General features: G+C 38.3%; 1 protein-coding gene across 4 annotated transcripts in view; it reads right to left on the bottom strand.

Moving 5' to 3' along the window:
* Positions 1-2,292: 2,292 nt before the first annotated feature.
* The window catches only part of LOC132276984 (guanine nucleotide exchange factor SPIKE 1), a 49,454-nt gene continuing 30,263 nt past the window's right edge, over positions 2,293-21,483 (bottom strand). For all 4 annotated transcript variants that reach the window (XM_059778661.1, XM_059778664.1, XM_059778662.1 and 1 more), the window contains exons 21-31: positions 19,134-19,264; positions 12,536-12,611; positions 12,178-12,288; positions 7,659-7,841; positions 6,877-7,020; positions 6,493-6,666; positions 5,883-6,230; positions 5,441-5,773; positions 5,162-5,347; positions 3,196-4,167; positions 2,293-2,945 (exon numbers count right to left, since the gene is read on the bottom strand). In XM_059778661.1, coding sequence (XP_059634644.1) covers positions 2,691-2,945; positions 3,196-4,167; positions 5,162-5,347; positions 5,441-5,773; positions 5,883-6,230; positions 6,493-6,666; positions 6,877-7,020; positions 7,659-7,841; positions 12,178-12,288; positions 12,536-12,611; positions 19,134-19,264 — 2,913 coding nt within the window. In that variant the 3' untranslated portion in view covers positions 2,293-2,690. The remainder of the gene's footprint in view (positions 2,946-3,195; positions 4,168-5,161; positions 5,348-5,440; positions 5,774-5,882; positions 6,231-6,492; positions 6,667-6,876; positions 7,021-7,658; positions 7,842-12,177; positions 12,289-12,535; positions 12,612-19,133; positions 19,265-21,483) is intronic.

Genomic DNA, 21,483 nt, shown 5'->3' with positions numbered 1-21,483 from the left:
ATTAATTACATTTGTAATTATTATTATTATATTTTTTTAACACATTTCATTTGTAATTTTACCAACGGGTGTTTATAATGAATGCAACTAAGTAAACAGTTTTAAGACAAATTCAATCGAATGCCAAGGTGTATTAGGGCTTTGAACACGAATTAGAAATGTCTGCACTCTTGACCCAAATCAATTCCATGTCAGATCTCATGAGATTAAAAATAATAAAAAAAAAGGCACAACGAAATCAAAGGATCAAAGTCTCGTGCAGGGCCGTCCTGAGATTGAAAAAATCTTAAACTTTAAATGTAAAGCCCTCTATACATAAGTTTCACACGCGCAAAAAAAAAAAAAAATTATAAAAATGCAAATTTTCATTAAAAGTGCTAATTTTTTTTCTTTTTTCATACCCGGATTCAAATTTTCTTATAGGCATAATTGTCAAAAAATCTTGAAATCTTATAAATCTAAATAATAGGAAACACAATCAACATAAAACTAAACTTTATTTTTTTTTTTATAAGTAACATAAAAAAAAAAAATTATTTATTTATTTATAATTAAGTGTTTTTCTCTAACTTAAGAGCTGAGGTTCAAATGATTTGCTGCATTTGCTTTAATTTTTTTTTTCTTTTTTGAGGCCCCTTAAATGATTTGCAACATTTGGTTTCAATTTTTTATTTATTTTTTGGTGGCCCATCATTCATGGGCCTCTTAATTTTGAGGCCTCTTAATTGATTTGCTGCATTTGGTTACAATTTTTTTTTTTATGGCCCATCATTCATGGGCTTATAAATTGTAAGGCCCCTTAAATTCTGAGGCCCTAGGCGACCGCCTTCGTCGCCTTGGGTCAGGGCCGGCCCTGGTCTCATGGCCCTTTGATGCACGAGGGTCCTCTTATTTCACCATTTTGGTGTCATTTTGTTGTGAAAAACATTATTTCACAGTAAAAAATTAGATTAAAGTTTCGGAATATATGTAAAATATTTTTTTTATTTGGTATTTGGCAAAGGTCTATATCGAGATTGAGATTGAGTCCATCGAGCGAGGCATATAAAATAACTTGTCGAAAATTTTTAAATAAATTTTTATTAAATTTTATTTTATTTTTTTCTTTGTAAATATTTTACGACAACCAAACGTTATTTTACATTCAAACAAGCCGAGACTAAGGGAAAAACATTATTTGTGATAAACATTAGATTAAGTATCTATTTAAGTATGCATACTAAATCAAAATGCAGCATTCCCGTTAGCAAAAGAAGAGTAGATTTTTATGCTCCCGTTCACCAATATATTTAAGATTTTAAATTATATATATATATATATATATATTTTCTTCGGACCAAGAAACTCAAGAGTCACGTACCCCTGTGGAAGCAAGAGGTACCAGCCTCACTTAATGGAATTATAACTATTTGAAGGAGTTTAAATTTGATACTTCTTGGAAAAGAAATGCATTCATGGATGGAGTATACTTAAGAAAAATACTTTTACATATTGCATGTCCAAAAACTAGCAAATAACACATTTGATAATTTTTCTTATTTGGTTGAAATTACAATAATGCTAAGTAGCAAATTCAATCATTCAATTATATTATATTATTATTTTAAAATGAGTTAAATGTCTATATTGAATATTAAATTAGATAAAAAAACATTACTCTACTTTAAAAGATAAAATGAAAGTAGATAAAATGAATATTTAGCTTTGTCCGCGTGTCCTCTTATTTGAAGATTTGGCACGCATGATGGATTATGATAAATGGCTATCATCTACTGACTCGGTCCTAAATTTGAGATTGAAAATCTATGAAGTAAACTTACCAGACATGGAATAACTTGATTTGAACTGGTTTATATACACACTAATCCGAAAAGTACATTCTCTCTGACAACCAGTGAAATGGTTGATTAGATAATGAAATCGAGAAACTAGCTTTTTAAAATTCAAGTTGCCACAATATATATATATATATATATATATAAACACACACGATCGCTTTACGATATTAGTTTTTCTTCCGACATTTTTATGATTGCAACCATAGGACCGGGCCTATATAATTTTCCACCCAACATACATCACAACTAGAGAACGAAAACCAAGAAGAAATTCTGGGAGTTCCAAAAATGAACCTGTAAATAGATGGGGGTAAACGACAGTGTAGATGGGACTTTAATGTTAACAAACATCATATATCATTTTCCACCCATCATACAATGAGATGAGAATATACAATTGGAAAACAAATTCAACAAAAACAGGTTGCACAGAATAATCATTTGAAAGAAGTAGTGTAGGTGGCATCTTTCGAAATATGCAAAGATGCAAATGAACCATACCATTCAATAAGAATTTTTTGTACAGCAGCAAAGTTTATACAGATTTACTCTAACCCAATGCAATATATGCTCTTATACTGCACAGCATCAGATTGAACTTTGGCTGGAAAGATGCCATGCAGCAGCACTTATAAAAAGCAGGGCAGCATTTGAAAGAAACAGAGTACACGATCAGATAATGGATCAACAAGAACCTCAAACCCCTCTTCTACCCGACCCTAAACAGAAAAAAGAAAGAAAAAAAGAAAAGAAAACAGACACCAGGATATATATACTAGAACTAGGACCTAGAAAATGTGCATGACTAAAGAAAATCACATGAACACATACATCAAGAATGCTGCAACATTGTCAGAGCTCTGAGAGAATGGCTGGAATGTAGTGAGATAACTCTGCAGTAAGTGACTGAAACCCATTGACAAGCTGCGTATGGAAATCCTGGTCCTCTTCCCCAATCAACCTGAAGTGCACCCGAATGGCACGCTTGCAAACAGCCATAAATTCAAGGAGTGCAGCTATAAGTTGCTGCAGTTCCTGGGAACGTAGCCTAGTCGCAGGCTCACCTGAAAGGAAAGCTGTGCACACACTCAGCACTCCACTGTTCACCTGCAAATAGTGCGTTCAATATTAATAAATACAACGTATGGACCCAGGAATTGAACCAGAAAGCATTGTTGTTTGGAAAGATCAAGACAAATGAAAATCTGATCAAGCACCAGAAAATGATTATATATGACTAGGCAACAATAAAATCAACAAATATCACACAACACCCTCGAAATCGTGATTATAGTCGAACACAAAGTGATGAATTACAAATTAAATGATTTAAAAGATTTAAGTTCATGAAACTCACTTGAACTGCAACAGAGCCTTGAAGTATCCTCTGTAGACTCTGCAGACGTGGGATTTGATCGCCTTCAGAGCTGCGAGGCTCTTCAAGCTCATTTCGTAGTGCAGCTGTTCGAGTTTCTATCATTCCAATTGCATTCTCTACAGGGGAGAACTCAAGAGATTCTGATTTAATTACCAAGAGCCGATTCACTAGGGCAGGGAAAGAGCCCTCAGTCTGAAGAACTGTCCGCCGCTTCCATTGGTCTTCCAATCCACCTTGCGTCTTGCCATTTTTGGTAAAAGGAGTATCAAACAAGAAGCGATCAAAGACACGTGCACGCACACTTCCAGTGGAAAGAGAGAATATTCTCTCCCTTCTGCTTCCCAGATCTTCATCTTCCATTACTGGATCAACGGCAGTTATTTGCAGGTAGCACGCTCGAGGTTCCAACTCATCTGCCTTGACTTGTCTAGAATCAGGAATTATGTGGGTATGATTACCGTCCATCCTTGTATCATATATATGGCTAAGTTTCTCCATTATGTCACCCAACCGTACATCACGAGGCTCTCGGTATACATATTCCTTTCTATCCAGCTTCCCAAATCTTTCACCATAGAATCCCACCCTATAGTATGTGGCATCAGTGAACGGTATTGGGCTTGATTCCTGCTCAAGGATTGATTCATAGATATTTGTTAGCATTGTGTGACTTTTTGCTAGCTGTCCATATGCCCTCCTGCTCTTATAAACTGGAATTACAAGTTCCAGAATGCTTGCACAGAAATGGTAGAGCTCCGCTTGAGAGAAAAGCTTATTTGCAAGCTGCAAGTATTTCACAGCAGAGTCGACTGTGAGTTTAGAAGCGCCATATCCTTCTACCTCAGCTGCTGAGGCCTCAGAAGTTATCTCATTGCTGACCATGGGGCATATTTTGCGTAAAGCAGTAACATGATCACTGCTCCAGACACCATCATTTCTGCTCACAAGGGCCTACAATGAATTTTATTACACATACGAGCAAATAATGGATTATTTGCGCTTAACTACCCCGAAAAGGGGGAAAGGGGGTGGGGGTGGGGGAGAGAGAGGATAATGGTTTGTTGAAAAGGGCATCCCAGGACATCAATATTTTACCACATTTCTGTTTGGTGATTATAGTGACATGCCCAGATCAAAATGCTAACTTGGGTCTCTCAACTCCTTTTGAAATACAACGTTAACAGTAAGACAACCCTAAATATCTTCCATAAATGTGTATACAATATTTTGAATATATATTTATTATAATTATATTTTTCCAATATTTATTAGCACATAAATGTTGCAACAGTAAGTGGAGGATAAATCTCATCATTATCATCCTTGACTTTATCCCGTACATGAATTCTCTTTCAAACAAATCTGTCCATCAATTATACATACCTTTTTTCAAAAATAAAAAATAAAAACGAAAAGCCAAACATTATTAAACCAACTTTGCACTGACACTTGTAAATGTAGGAAGTACCCGTGCTCGACACAGAAATAGGATACTTGTCTGGCATGTCTGGTTGGAAATGCAAACACCAACCATATCTAATATTTCTAATAAACTATATTGTTTTCCATAAAATTCTACTATTATGTAACTTTGTCATATAATTGATTCAAAAAAAGTTAGAAGTATCCATGCAAGATGCTTTTATCTTCCGTAAAGCTAAAAAGAAGGAAAAAATAATTGAACTTTCTCAATCAGTTGTATAATACCTGTTTTAACTACAAGTTTAATCATATCACAGGCAGAGGATGGACTATGGAATCCTTCTATAATTTTGCCAGTATTAACCAGTGGGAATTTGTTGATATGCTAAGATTTTTATTTTTTTCCTGAATAACGTTTAAGACTTCTTTTAAGCATATTGTATGTTGGCACCTTCAAGGGTTAAACATTCTATTTAAGCATGGCAATAATCAGTCACTCCAAGCACCAAAATCAGCGAGTTACCTGCATTACAACACCAGCAACAGCAACAGCACACTGTGCAGCTTCAGCCCAAGACTGCATTTCCTGATGTGCATCACATAGGTGCAACAGCCACATTATGTGAAGATCTGGGACAGGAGCAAAGGCCATTGCAAGTTTATAGAAGCTCTCTGCTGCTGCATATCTATCCATGGTCATCATCGATGCCTGTGAGAAGATATATCCAACATCATAATTGGTTTAAAAAAAAATTATATTTATTTGGATTTCCTAGCTGCAAGAAACCCCGTAAGATTTTACCAAAAGTGCATGTTCGAGGCTTGCATCAAGAGCCAGCAGAAGACTGTCAGTGAGATATTTCACCCCTGACCATGACCATTGGTTCTCTGCTGATCTATCCGGAGTTGCATTTAGTGCACTTTCAGGAAGTCCACACTCCCTTAATAAGTTTTGGCTCTTAGATTCATCTGCCATTTCCTCCAAGGATTTTCGAAGACGTCGTGCTTCACCGCTCTCTTCAAGTGTTCCATCAGACTTCATCTGAGTCACTTGCACGTCGGACATCAACTCTGACAATGTGATAGTCAGCATGACCCTTAACCTTGCTGTCTGCATAAAATAAGAACAAGAGCTCTGCAAAATGGAAGTAAAAAAATTTAAGTCAGGAAGCAACATGGAGAAGATGAAGCCAGAAGATAACATGAAAAAGGAGTAGCACTCTGATGAGCACAAATAATCTTACCCGGATGAGTAACTGTAGCCCAATAACAGCTCTTCTCCTGATGCTATCATTTCGGAAAACTGCAAGACGAAGAAGATGGAAAGCAATTTGCTTTAAGAAACGATCATTTTCCCTTGCCAGTAATGTTGAACCATGAAGATCGAACACACTGTTGAACACAGGAAACAATGCTTTCCAAAAATCCAGCGGCTGATTCCGTGAGAAGAAGCTTGTAAATACGGATGTGATGCAATCAAGTTTTACATAATCAGAAGCAATGGCATGGGATGCCGCAGCCGTTGAAAATTTTTCAGTTACTTCCAAAACCTGAAGACTGACAGCAGCACTCAAGTTTTCTTCCCAAAGTTCCTGAAGTTGATTTCACAGTTATTAGGTGCCCCAATAAATGGGGATAACAGTCTAAAAAAATTTAGAAGGAAACAAGTTTTCTACTTCCTTTTCTTTTTTCCTTTCTTTCTGTTTATATATATATATATATATATATATATATATTGCTGATTGATGGGAAAGATGAGGTTGTTCTGGTGATTAACAAAGAATGATCAAGAAATCATCAGTATATGCCATCACTAGCTTGTCTATTGTAATAATAGCAATTTCCACAGTATACCAGTTTTTGCCTCAATATTGGGTGCAAAGACTCTCTCAGTGCTTGGGCTGAAGCTCCAGTCCTGGAAGATTGAGCCTGAGCAAGAGCTTCCCTTAAGGAATACGGCTGGCTAGGGGAACTGAGCTGGGAATTCACTCTCTGCCACAAGTAACCATTTTCAGGTGTTCCAGTAGGCTGCATTAGAGATAGAGAAAAGATACTAAAGATATATAAAAAGGTGCATTTCTCAATATCTTAAATAAAAAACATTTGCACCAATAACAGTAAACAGTGAAAGAAAAAAGCAAGCTAAAGACATTTTCCATGTCAGCGGGGAATATCAAAGAGTAATCATAGACACTTGAATCACAAAAACGGAAAAACCAACAGAGAAAGTAAACTCACTCTGACTTCTTGCCTTGATGCCTCAGTCAGATAGTGATTAATTGAAGGAGAAAGTCTGTCAGAGTACTTTGGAGACGTAGGTGCATCCCCAACAGGGCTGCGGGAACTACTGCCTGCAAGCATGCTATCAGCAGGTTTCCTGTGCTGCACATTATGCGGTGCAAAGTTATCAAGAATATATAATAAGTTGATCAAGACCAACAATAATGTACCATGGGAAGCTATTCAAATAAACATCCAGATTGAATAACAACAAACACGCTAATATCAACTGTGAAGAAAAACATCCAAAAAGGTACACCAAGAAACATGCTTTACAAAATGAGATAAAAATTGGAAAGGGAAATAAAAAGCGTAGCTGTGACAGATTCAGATGTCTCTTAAATTAAACTAGCAACCCTACTATGGAATGTGTACTCTGGCTATTCATGGAACATCAGGAAAACAAAATCAGATACTAAGTTAATGCACAATATAAAGGACCGATGACTCGATGTTCAATGTTCCAGATACATAAACTTTTAGCAAGCTTTAAAGTAGTGCATTTTGCCACAATGAATCTGCATCTCATACCATTGTGCTTTTAATCACACAAAAAATCAACAAAACTTAAGTCTAATTGCTGCATCAGCACAGCCACAGAAAATCATAGAAAACTTCAAAAAAAAAAAAATCCATGGATAATAGACCAGGATATGAAATAGCCAACATGGGATCTAAGGTCTAGCAAAATACCAAGTAATGCAAACAAAAAGGAAATAGAATTCGACATATATAGGAACCTCAAAAAGAATTAGGCATTCTTCCAACAGTTTGAAAAATAATCTGGTTCGAGCAACGCTATGCTGCCAAGCCTTGACAAGTGATGCATCATCCAGATTGCGTAAAATTTGCAAAATAACAATCAAGACTTCACGCTTTTCAACTGTATTCAGATTGTAAAAGACGGGCATTTCATCCAGAATCTGCACACAACATTATAAATTAAGACATTATACGATATTAATTAAGAGCAAGCAGTCCAAGCAAAATAATGAGAACAGATGTAACCTTCAAACTTAAAATTGAATATCAAATTCATCTTTCGTTTAATTTATTTCTTAATAAAGCATTGAGAAAAGCAGCATTGGTGGGGGAAGGGGAAGGGGAAGTGTTGGGGTATTGGGTGCGGAGCCTATGTACACAAAAGGCCCACATAAAAACTAAGATCCTCCTGAAAGTTTAAATCGCGTGTAAGATCTGTGGAAGTGTAAAGAGAATCAGGGAATTTTCCCAATATTCAAAACAGTAAGGAACTAATTCTCTTCAGGGTATAGGGTGCATCAATTTCTTCAGTCTGCCTCCTCAAAGATGTGTCTAATTCTCTTCTTCCCAAATTCTATCATATAAAAAAAGATTACCGAATAATAGGACAAAAACCCAACCCTGATCACTGATATCAATTAAGTCAACAAGTTACAACTATGAACAGATTTTCCAGACCACCTCATTCATAATAGAAATTTAGAACAGTAATATTGAATCAGTTACTGACTGGGTTTGTTCCATCAAAACGATAACAGACCAACAAAATCTCCGTCTTGAGAGCAATTACCTCAAAGCATCAATGTACTTGAGAGTTGTGCAGCAGAACCAACTGGTTTTCAGGTATGAAAACAAAGTAGAGGGGAGGGTGGAGAATAGATCACCTTGGTTCAATGTCTCAACTTAATTTTTTAATCAATTAGCCGTCAAGCAAAATAAAAATAAGAAGCAAGCACAAAGACACTAGATATAACAAAGAAACCTAATCCAGATCCAAATATTAAACAATGTGAAAGAAAGTCAACAACATTACCGAGTCAGTCTAGATGCTACTCCCTAACTCACTAACCCATTGCTTTACTATCGACACATAGAGTTCCCAGCTAGCGCAAATTCCTCAAAATTACCATCACCAGTCCTCTGCTATCCACGTCAAAGCAATTGCTCCTCATGATATGCTTCCTTTATACCAGTGATCAATAAATAGCTCTATTCAACAACGCAAAACCATAAAACAAGTATATCATCTGTTGCTGCTATCTGCTCTTCAGAAATGCCTTCCAAACTCGAAGAACACTCGCTATCACACACAATCTAAGCTCTCAACACTCAAGTGTGTGTATGGGGGAAAAAAAAAAAAAAAAAGAAGAAGAAGAAAAAAGAAAAGAAAAGAAATTCTGGAAGCTATAGAAAACACTCAAAACTCTTAAAACATGCAGCCCCTCAATATATATGCATAAAGTTGTATAAGCATGCAATATCAATTATATCAAAAAGTTACTTAGTAGCAGTGCTTAAATTCAAGTACCAGTGCTCAACTTTCTAGAATGCCAAGTACCAACACTTGAAATGGGTTCAACTCTGTTATGCTGAGTAACTGTCCTTAAAACTGACAGAACTCATGGTTTTTCCCAAAACTAGCCTTTTTAAGTCCAGATCTCATCCTAACTCTTCCTAAATAACTTTCAAAGTAAGGATGCTTTCCATAGCGTCTTTGCGATGCAACATGAAAACTGAAATGCATGTTACTTGTCCCTAAGTCGGTGAATAACAATCGTTTTTGATCATTTTTCATAATTTTCAAACTCCAACAACAACCAACAAAATGAAAAATTGCAACTCAAAAAAGGATTTTGGCACCATAATTTCCAACACATGACACCAAGTCCTAACAATAATTGTGCAACATGCACATGAGTGAGCTTAAGGTTGATGTCGATCGACGGTAAATCTAGGCATCTGTAAGGGCAACCCATCATGTTGCTAATTCTTTTTCTTTTCATTTTCTTTGGAAGAAAAATCCACAAGGGGACACCAAAGAAGCAGCAATCCATGTACAGTATAGCATATAGAGAGACCAGTCGAGAAAGGGACCAAAAAAAAAAAAAAAACAAAGAAACAAACTAGGGGCCCAACTCCCCATAAACAAGAATACAGTGAAAAATATATCTGACATAATTTTATGATAAAAATCTCCACAACATCTAAAGTTAGTCTATTTCTCCACACCAAGCATACACCACCAAAGGAACAACAGAATTACCTGGCATCCTGGCCTAAATTTTTTCCACTTTCTGTCTACACCAACTCCACAAAACTTCCATGGTTGTACTCGATAGAAAAGAGACAATAGCTAAAGCCACTGGCCAGTGAAAAAGAAGATTATTTACTCTCTTCAGGCCCCTTAGGGAGTGTTACGACAAACACAGCAAACCCAAGAACAAATCAAGAAACATGACAAAAAAGTAATCACACCACACACAAAGAACACAAAGATTTAGTGTCGTTCAGCAAAGCCTACATCCACGGTGGAGATCCGGCGAAAGTTTTCAGTATGCGAAAAATAGGAGATTACAAGTTTCAGCCCCAAACCCTAGCTCTCACTCTCACTCTCACTCTCACTCTCTTTCTCTGCGATTTTCAGTGTCTCAATTGATTCCACTCCAAACCGCAAGGACCCTTATATATCAGGCTACAAAAGAGTACAAAACTGGGTCCATGACCCGCAAGGAAAACAAAACCTGGGTCAAAGCTCATTCAACAGGTCGTCGGCTCGTAAACAAATCACAAAGCGACCCGGCACCAAATTCGGGCCACAACATCACATGGAGAAACTGTCCCCTTCCCATTCGAATATCAACAGTCAAAAGTCTCTCCAAACCCTCAATCTACCAAAAAGAATACACCTTACAAGGAGCTATCGTCCACGTAATAGCTTTCTAAGAAAACAGAGAGGGGCCTCTCCTCTGAACCCTATATCAAACGAGCACTTCGAGCTTCCCCCAAAGGCAGCAAGCACAAGGGTCATCCATTCCAAGAGAACAAGTACAAAGAGCATATGTACAAATTTTAATAAAAGAAAGAGGCTCTAGTTGATCCATCTCCGAGTTCTGTAACGCGTTGCTGAATCAGAGTTTCCAAACCATCTGACACATTGAAGTTTACAAAATTAATCAAAAGATCTTCTTTTGCAACAAATTTGAACTGATCTGGACAAAGAAGACATAATGAACCATCTGGGCATTCAATAGTCAAGCCAACACCTTACGTACCCAAATATCCAATATAATTGGAGAACTCATCCCAGCCTTTCATGATAGTTACAGGTCCACACTGTAGAAAGATTGAACCTCAATCAATGACCATTCACCCTTCCCGCAATCATATCATCCTACAACCACACTTCTGTACATATTGTTTTTTTCTTCTGTATACTTCAAAAATCATTTTTCGTCAACTTTGGTAAATACCCAAACAAGGTGAATCCAATCCCCAGATAAAACATACTCATCTTCAAAGACCCTCTCCAGCATTTTCCTACCAAGGTTTGGAAGGAAAAAAGAGACAAAGACCTCAAGCTCATAAACATGCCATTGGTACTGCTAATCCCACCCTCTTGGACAATTAAACCCCCATATAGCCAGTCACATGCTTTTAAACAACAGATCCCATGCCTAATTTCGACAGAAGAACCTAATGGTGCACCCAAATTAGCTGTGAGAAGGTTACTGATCTTACAACCCAAATAAGACACCAACCACATGATGTTTTCAATACACTCTAACAGGTGTTAGTGGAATAAACATAGAAGTAAAAGTAGTGTAATATTGCTTTGCCTCAATGGAGGTTGGTGTAATTTACCCTTTTGCATAATAAGGATTTTGAAGGCAATATTAAATTGAAATCTCATGAACGATATTTTTTATTGTTCAAAAACAATAATCATTACATTAAAGTAAGAGAAATCTCATAAAATTTAGATCAACCAATAATCAGGTGGAAAGCTTTAAGATGTTGCATCCAATCTATAGGCTTCATATGACCTATAAAGAACCCATTACAATATCTACTAAAAGTGAAAATTATAAAACATGACAAAATGAAGAATCCAAAAGTCATACTTTACCCAAATTACTCAGCCGCCATCAGTGTGGACAAATTGTACACGAGTAAACAATATAAAAAAATTTATGTCTTGCTTCCATGACTAAAGCTGAGAAGATAAACCACATTCTCATGTCATACGGTAACATACATACATAAATATGGACAAATATCATTTCATGAAACATATATGACCTTAAAGTGATAGTTTTATGCATTTCCAATAACGTAATTCTATGGCCTATGATGAAGAGCATTCTAGAACTTCTATTAAGAAAGTTCAAAACAGTTAAGGAACTTGACATGTAACAGAGCAGATTTCCACAAGCAAAGATTCCATGAAAAAGGAAAACCATATATACAGTACTATTAAACTTTAAGAATGCTGTGCACCTGTCCAACGAGTGGAAAATATAGCTGGGAAATATATAATTTATCTTCAGGTTTTTGGTACCGAGCATCAAATTCATGCTTGCACAAAAGGACGACCAAGATCCTAGCCGCCTACAAACAACAAAAAGGAAAGTGTCATTCTAGCTCCATTCAAACACCAAATCGCAAGTGCTACAACAAAATAAAATTTTAGTCGCAAACATTGAGAAAGAGTTGCATTTATATTATTCTGATGGAATGAAAGATATTTTCACCCAGTGAAGAAATAAGACAATCACTTACCAAAAAAAAAAAAAAGAAAAAAAATAAGACAATCATTTGAAATAATGATCTGATGAAAACACCATTCTTCACTCACTTTTGCCCGCTGAGATAAATCATCGTGATCCCAAGTAAGGAAAAGCTCTTGTATTAAAACAGAAGAAAGGTAGTTCCTGTAACGTAAAAATGCACAATGTCAAGAACACGTCTGCACGACACCCAAAATGAGTGATCACAACTATTAAAGAAAACAGATTTGAAATACCAATAACAACAACAGCTATGATAATAGTAATAAACCATATTGACTTGTTTTTCACCTTATGTAGACTAAGAGAAATAAAATAGTAAATTTTAAATTTTACTTCCTTAACCTTGAACCATATTTTTTTTATTTTTTATATGCATATAGTTTTATTTAAAAATTGTTACATCTCTATTTTTTGAACCTTACACATGATATGCTTTTAAACATATATTGTGTACTTACTTACTTGGTAAATTACCTATAGTCAGTTTGTCTTAAATAATCACACTTGAAATGGTATCAGAGCCTGACCCAGCCGGAAGTGTGGCCAACGAGGACATAGGGCCCCACCGGGGGGGGGGGGGGGGGGGGGGGGGGGGGGGTTGGTTGTGGCGACCTTGTGGGCGGGTGTGTGTGAGTGTACAGGTGGCACCAGTAGGCTATTACACTGGGCGAGCTACAGGTGTACAATCCCACATCGCTTGAGTATGAATGGGGCTTATATGTAGATTCAACACCCTTGTATGACATAACACGTTTTAAAGCCGTGATGGCCGTGAACCCATCAGAACTTCGGAGTTAAGCGTGTTTAACCTGGAGTAGTACCAGGATGGGTGACCCCCCGGGAAGTCTCTTGTCCGAGGGAGCCAAAAGCGGACAATACTGTGTCTAAGTACGGTGAGGGTCGTTACAAAGATATTCACAAACTATCGTGTATTACATCATATCTATTAAAAAACCATGGCTTGGTACATTCATAAAATAATTGGAATATCAAGCATGAGAATGCAGGTTCAAATCCTGAGAGTAACCACTTTGAGCAAATAATGCCCAAGATTAAGTCTACATCCGATCCATAGTTACCAGCACCCTCGATTAATGCGTATCCCACTGGGGAATGACCCTTTTCACATATTATCTACTGTTTTCACCTAATTCAGATTTAAATATGTATATATATACATGCATACACATGTATATATATACATATACATATATATATCAAAGACTTTATTCTGAGCTTCTTCGTTGGAGACCTCGTCTAGATGGTCTTCACTTCGATTCTATTTCTGCCTTGGAGAGAGATGGGCTGGAAAATCCTTTTTCGGAGGAGGAAGTGCTGAAGGCTTTAAAGAGTTGCAATGGTGATAAGGCTCCAAGTCCTGATGGTTTCACGATGAGATATTTGTTGGAAAGCTGGGAGGTGGTCCGGTACGAGATTATGGGCACTTTTCATGAGTTCCATTCCACGGGGTGATTTGAGAAATCGCTTAACGCATCTTTTATTGCCCTTATTCCTAAAAAGGGTGGTGCTTCTAATATCAAGGATTTTAGACCCATTAGTCTGATCGGGTGCATTTACAAGATCATTGCAAAAGTCCTTGCCTTTAGATTGAGGGAGATGGAGTTATCTCTGAGTCTCAGAATGCTTTCGTTGGGGGTAGACAGATTCTGGATTCCGCTCTTATTGCTAGTGAATGTGTGGATTCTAGACTTTGTAGTGGGACTCCTGGTGTTCTGTGCAAGCTGGATATTGAGAAAGCCTATGATCATGTTTGTTGGAATTTCCTGTTCTATCTGTTGGAGAGGATGGGTTTTGGTGAGCGATGGAGGAAGTTGATTGTTTCTTGTGTTTCCACTGTCAGGTTTTCGGTGTTGGTGAATGGCTCTCCTTCGGGGTTCTTTGGCAGTTCTCGTTGGTTGAGACAGGGGGATCCTCTCTCCCCTTTTCTTTTTATTATTGTTATGGAGGCCCTTAGCAGGCTGATGAGAAGGGCGGTGGATTTGGGTTTTCTTAGGGGTTTCAAGATTGGCCCTGAATCAGTTCAACAGTTGGAGATCTCTCATTTACTTTTTACGGATGACACTATTGTTTTTTGTGAGGCTGATGTATCCCAGTTGAGGTATCTGAGACGTGTTTTGGTTTGTTTCCAGGCTGTTTCTGGTTTGAAAGTTAACGTGGGAAAGAGTGTGATTGTTCCTATGGGGGAGGTTCAGGAGGTGGACACTCTGGCTGCTGTTCTAGGGTGTGGGACGCAACGCTTTCCCATCTCGTACTTGGGTTTGCCGCTGGGGGACTCGGCTAGGAGGGTGGGAAGTTGGAACCCGGTGATTGAGCGGGCCGAGAGAAGATTAACGGGTTGGAAAAAACAATATCTGTCAAAGGGCGGTAAAGTTACGTTAGTGAAGAACACTTTGTCAAGCCTTCCAACGTACTTTCTTTCGCTTTTTCGTATTCCAGCCTCTATTGTTGGAAGACTAGAAATGCTCCAACGTAATTTCCTTTGGGGGGGTCGCGGAGAAGAGTTCAAGTATCATCTTGTCAAATGGGAACAGGTTTGCAGGCCTATTCAGTTGGGAGGGCTTGGAATTAGGAGATTGGCCCCTTTCAATTGTGCTCTTCTTGGTAAGTGGCTTTGGAGATTTGGTAAGGAAAGACACAAATAATGGAGAAGGGTTATCTCATGTCGCTTTGGGGAGGAGAGAGGAGGGTGGTCAGTTAGACCAGTCAGGTCTGTTAGCGGAGTGGGTGTGTGGAAGGCCATTGGTAAGGGGTGGGATGCCTTTTCTAAACATATTAGATTCAGAGTTCGGGATGGAAGAAATGTCCGGTTTTGGGAGGATCCATGGTGTGATGATAGGCCTTTGGCCCTTTTGTTTCCCAGGCTTTTCAGGATTGCTGTTGACAAACATGCTATGGTTGCTAACTACTATCGCCTTGATAGTGGGATGTGCGTTTCCGGCGAGCTTTTCAGGATTGGGAGCTGGATGATGTCACTGGGTTTTTGGCTCTCCTTTACGGACAGGAGGTGGAGGGGTCTGGGGCAGATTCTTTGATTTGGGTGCCTTCTTCTCAGGGGATGTTCCAGGTCCGGTCCTTTTTTGTGTGCCTTTCTGGTTTTCATGGTGCCTCATTCCCATGGAAGACGGTGTGGAGGTCTAAGGCGCCTCTTAGGGTGGCCTTTTTTGTGCGGACTGCAGCTTGGAGTAAGATTTTGACTTTGGACAATTTGAGAAAGCGAAGGCATATCATTGTTAATAGGTGTTGTCTTTGCAAGATTAATGGGGAGTCGGTGGATCATCTTTTGTTGCACTGTCCTGTGGCTCATGATTGTTGGAGTTTGATGTTTGGCCTGTTTGGTATTCATTGGGTCATGCCTCGCTCATCTCGGGAGTTGTTAGATATGTGGAGGGGCCAATGGGTGGGGGCTCAGGCCAGAGTTTTTTGGAGGGTGACCCCTTTTTTTATTTGGTGGAGCCTTTGGAGAGAGGGTAATGGAAGATCTTTTGAGGGAAAGGAATCCTCCATTGGGGTGTTAAAATTTTCTATCATTTGTAATTTGTTTTGTTGGGGTCAGGGGAGAGACTACTCCTCTCTTGAGGATATTGTTGATTTTATGAGCTCTTTGAGTTCATAGGCTCCGTTTTGTCTTTGTATAGTTTGGAACGTGTTCCCCTTTTGAACACTTTTAATACAATTTACTTATCAAAAAAAAGAATGCCGGTGGCCCTTTAGTGTCCTTGCATTTCGAAGTTTAGAGGATACCACATCATGGGCATGTTTCTCATTGATGCCCGTCCTCTTTACACTTCAACATGTGTCAAGTGTTCCTTTTATTTTATTCCATCACATTATGTTTCTTTGTTGGTTGATAAAGTATCCATATCCACATCACCACTATAATTCTCAATATTTACCTGGCATGTACTTCAATTCACCAACGAAGACTGTCACCATTTCAATCTAAAGAAAAAGAAAACAGGACAAGAAACAAGGGATTCACAGACAAACATCACCTATTCCATCCAATTCCATTGGACTAAGATATGTTGGGTGTATTAGCTGATAATCAGATTTATAAGAGACTAAAAAATATATATCAGCAGACACATAAAGGCACCAAAAGCATTATCTAAAGAATGACCTCTTTAATATACTTGGTACTTGGAAGTACTGGACCCAAAAACAAATGGGTCCATTTCAAGCTAAGGTGATTAAATACTTGTACGCTCCCCAACCGTAACCCCCGTCCCACCAAGAAGAAAAACCCCTCACAAACATGGTGAAAACAAAAGGTAGATAATTAAATGATAAAAGATCATATAGAAAACCATTTTGATAAAGATAAAAGATAATTCTCAAGTAATGTAGTTTAAAACATGAAATATTTTTAGGACTAATAATCTATTTGATATGGTACATAGTGACTACCACGTCCTCTCCAGACCTACGTAAGTTGTTTGAGATCTCGTTTGAGCAACGGTGTTCCGGGTGTTCTTTGCAAGCTGGATATTGAAAAGGCGTACGACCATGTGAGCTGGAGTTTCCTTCTCTACTTGTTGGAGAGGATGGGTTTTGGTGGGCGGTGGAGGAGATGGATTCTTTTTTGCATTTCTAGCGCTCGGTTCTCTGTCCTTGTGAATGGAGCTCCAACGGGTTTTTTCTCTAGCTCGAGGGGCTTGAGACAAGGGGATCCGCTTTCCCCTTTCTTGTTCCTTTTTGTGATGGAGGCTCTTAGCAATTGCTGAAGAGGGCTGTGGAGTTTTGGTTTTTTGAGAGGTTTTCGAGTGGGCAGGGATGTTGCTAGTCAACTAGAGGTTTCCCATTTGATGTTTGCGGATGACACTATTGTGTTTTTTGATGCAGACGCGTCCCAGTTGAGGTATTTGAGATGCGTTTTGATTTGGTTTCAAGTTGTTTCTAGCCTTAAGGTTAATGTTGACAAGAGTCTTCTTATGCCTGTTGGGGATGTTCCTGAGATTGAGTTGTTTGCTCAGATCCTTGAATGTTGTACTAGCTCTTTTCCCATTTATTACTTAGAATCGCCTTTGGGCGCTCCTTCGAGATGCGTGGGGAGCTGGGATCCGGTTATGGATAGATTCGAAAGGAGGTTGGCAGGTTGGAAAAAGCAGTACCTGTCCAAGGGGGGTCGGGTTACCCCGATTAAGAGCACCCTTTCTAGCCTTCCTACTTACTTCATCTCTCTGTTTCAAATTCCTTCTTCAGTGGCTGAGAGAATTGAAAGATTGCAATGCAACTTTCTTTTTCTTTTTTTTTTTTGGGGGGGGGGAGGGAAGGGAGAGGAGTTCAAGTTTCACCTGGTTCGGTGGGATCAAGTGTGCCGTCCACTGGTTCAGTGGGATCAAGTTTGCCGTCCAATTCGGTTTGGAGGCTTAGGGTTAAGAAGGTTGTTGCCTTTTAATAAGGCTCTCCTTGGTAAATGGCTCTGGCGGTTTAGGATTGAAAGGCATTGGCTATGGAGGAGAGCTATTGCGAGCAAATTTGGGGAAAGTAGCTGTGGGTGGTGCTCTCTTGCAATGCGTTGCCCAAGGGGGGTGGGAGTTTGGAATTTCATTCGGAGGGGTTGGGATGATTTCTGCAAGCATGTTTGTTTTCGAATTAAAGATGGAAGGAGGATCATTTTTTGGAAGGATCTCTGGTGTGGGGAACTCCCTCCTGCTCTTGCTTTCCCATGGCTCTATAGGATTGCTTCTCACCGATAGGCCATGGTTGTTGACTGTTATCATCTTGATAACGGGAGACTGACTTGGGCTATTCAGTTCAGCAGCCATTTTCAGGATTGGGAGATCGAGGATGTTTCTCGCTTTCTGGATAAGATTTTAACCCAGGATAATTTGAGGAGGAGGAATCAGGTGGTGGTCAATCATTGTTATATGTGCTTGTGCAATGAGAAGTCAGTTGATCACCTCCTTTTACATTGCAGCATGGCCAGAGATTGTTGGGATTTGATGCTTGGTTTATTTGGGGTCCATTGGGCTATGCCTTTTTCCTCTAAAGGGTTGATTGAGGCTTGGAGAGGCGTCTCAGTGTGGGCTTCCATTTGTGATGCTTGGAGGGCTACGCCGCTTTGTATTTGGTGGTGTATTTGGCTCGAGAGAAATAGGAGATATTTTGATGGAAAAAAGAAGCCTGTTTCTATGCTTACGTTCTCTGTTATTTTTACTCTTTTTTGTTGGGTTTCAGGGAGAGATTATAGATCTACGGAGGATATTATTGTTTTTTTGGCCTCTCTGAAGGTCTAAGGCGCCCTTTGGCCCTTTTGTTTCTTTGGGTTCTACTCCCCTTTTGAGCGTTTTTAATAAAATCTTACTTATCAAAAAAAAAAAAAGAATTTGTGCTGCTTCATGACACTTCAGGAATTCAAAAGCTTAAAATATAACACACCCATTAACAGTATGATTGCTGGGTGGATTTTCTTGGCCATTAAAACCATAATAATCAAGATGGGCTAGTTATCTCAGCTAGCCACCACAAGATCTCAGATGTTGATTGTTCTCAGATATTTGGAGTTACCAGGCCAAGAGCTGCTAGGTTGTAGCCGAGCTCTTGCCTCATCTACAAGATTAGAAGAGTTCAATATATATATATATATATATATAATAAAATTAAATAAAAATAAGAGGAAAGACAGTAGGTGTAAGGTACCTATCTGAAGGATCACGCCCAGGCATTTCTACAAATAGATCATGATCACATATGATCTGCAGAAATGTAAGCTTGCAGTCATGCAGAACTGATTGACATACCCCAGAAAATTTATCCAAGTACAATGATACCTGCATGAAATGGAAAATACTTTGTAAATATATGCCAACCAAAAATAATAGGAAAAAGGAGACAAATAATACAAAGACATGACTCTATTTCTGTACATATATAAAGTGTCCTTTTAACAACATTGCTTCATGGATAAGTTTTAAAAGTGCCCCAAAAATGAAATGATTAAAAGTGCCCCAAAAATGAAATGATTAAAAGTGCCCCAAAAATGAAATGATAAAAAGTATATTGCAAATGTAAAATTACACTTGGAAAACCAAGGCACTGACAGTAATTTAATTTTCTCCCCTTCTATCACAGATGACAGTTTACTCTTCTTCCTATTTCTCCTTATCCTTCCCCAAAACTCTGCCCAACAACATATCCGTCACAATGCCCCTCCCGCTGCCTACACCAAATTCTAGATAGTCAAATGTTCAAATATCTAACAAGAATCGGGAAATCTTCTTTGAGCGTTTGCTGCTATAGTGGTTGAAATGGATGGGATGGATTCTCAGCCTTGATTCTTGGTGGTAGGTAGAGATGAGGGTGTCAGATAAAGATTGTGCGCTTTAGCTAGTTTCCACAAGTAAGGCCTTAGGGAGAGACAGACAGAGAGAGAGAGAGAAAAAGAGAGTACTTGGAAACAGTGACTATATGGACAAACCCCTCTTCCATTCATTTCTAATTTTCTTCTCATCATCAGGTGCCTTGATATAACCACGTCAGCAGTCAAATCATTAATGCATTGTCATCATTGCACTAGGGCAGTGCAACAATATCAACGGTGGTCGGGTGGTGAATTGGACACACCAAATACAGATAAATATATATTCAGTGACATGGGTACCAAGAATGCACAAAAAAGACCACAACTTCGGAAAATATACCTTCAGTTATTTGGGGTAACGAACTCATAAAGCATTGGATTCCTTTAGAGAACGTACTAGGAAATGGTTATACTAATACACGAGCCTCTCCGTATATGAATAAAACCTTACGTGGTACTTCTAGTTATATGTTCCTACCATCTATCCCCCGAGTTAGGTGCCGCATGCACCACTATTAAGATATATGATTTTTTTAGTAAATTACTCTCAGACCCCCCCCCTGAGGTTTTGCGAAATTACCCTCAGACTAAAGTTCTGAAACAACCTCCATTGAGGTTTTCCAAAATCACCTTGACGACCCCTGTTGTTAGTCAACTGTTAGATCAGTTAAAGGAATAACTGCTTAAACCCAAAAATGCCCTTGTATAAAACAAAATGAGGTAAATAACCATTAACTTTATGAAATGAACATTTTAACTTAATTTCATTGGACAAAAATATCCTTACGGATAACCCATATATACAAAGAGATTATTAGCACTTTCTCTCTTGCTAACAACATTACCCTTAAAAGTTTAATAATTTAATTATAAATAATTAACAATTAATATATAACTGAAAATTAAATATATATATATATAAATATTAAATTTACATTTAAATTACAATATTTAAAATTAAATACACACACACACACACACACAAAAATTGATACATTATTTTACTTGCATTTAATTCATTTCACTCTTTGAAAAACATTCCCAACACCGAATTAGCCCCACCATGATCGTGAATCAACTTCAATACTTTGCTTATTCTCCGCTTAGAATCTCGATGAATTCGTGTGACTTCTATTAGTAAACAACTTAATACCATCTCATCAACCATCATCCTCATATACCCTACACTACCCGACTCACACATAGGAGGGGCAAACAGTCCTTGTTCATACCATATTCCTCAATCAGACATTGTCCATGGATTTGCTGATATTGGTCTTTATCTAAACTAGGGTTTCTATGCCAAGCCAATGGACCTCCAAACCAATCATCGGAATTTCCAAGAAACGAACGATGGAGATCCACAGTAGGTGTAACGGGTTGATCACTTTCCATCCAACCCAAAAGCTTAATTAGGTTGTGCTGCCTACCCGCCGTTATAAGCCCATGACCCTCCTCGTACATATCTGATGTGGGACTAGAGCAATATGACAATAAGCCTATAATGATCCAAGAAACAGAGAGTATAGAATAATAGTATTTGGAAGGAGTGATCGTTTTGTGGTAGAAATCTAGGGGCTTGATTAAATAAGGGGTGGAGATGACAAAACGGGAAATGAGAAATTGAGTTTGTTGCATACAGAATTCTAATTGCACCAACAATTTCTGCTGAGGAGGGAATTCGTGGGT

The sequence above is a fragment of the Cornus florida genome, unplaced genomic scaffold (assembly GCF_030987335.1).
Source record: "Cornus florida cultivar Cherokee Brave unplaced genomic scaffold, ASM3098733v1 CherokeeBrave_3.0.0_Hap2_Chr10, whole genome shotgun sequence".
In the NCBI taxonomy this organism is placed as follows: Eukaryota; Viridiplantae; Streptophyta; class Magnoliopsida; order Cornales; family Cornaceae; genus Cornus; species Cornus florida.
This window is presented reverse-complemented; position numbering and strand designations above follow the sequence as displayed.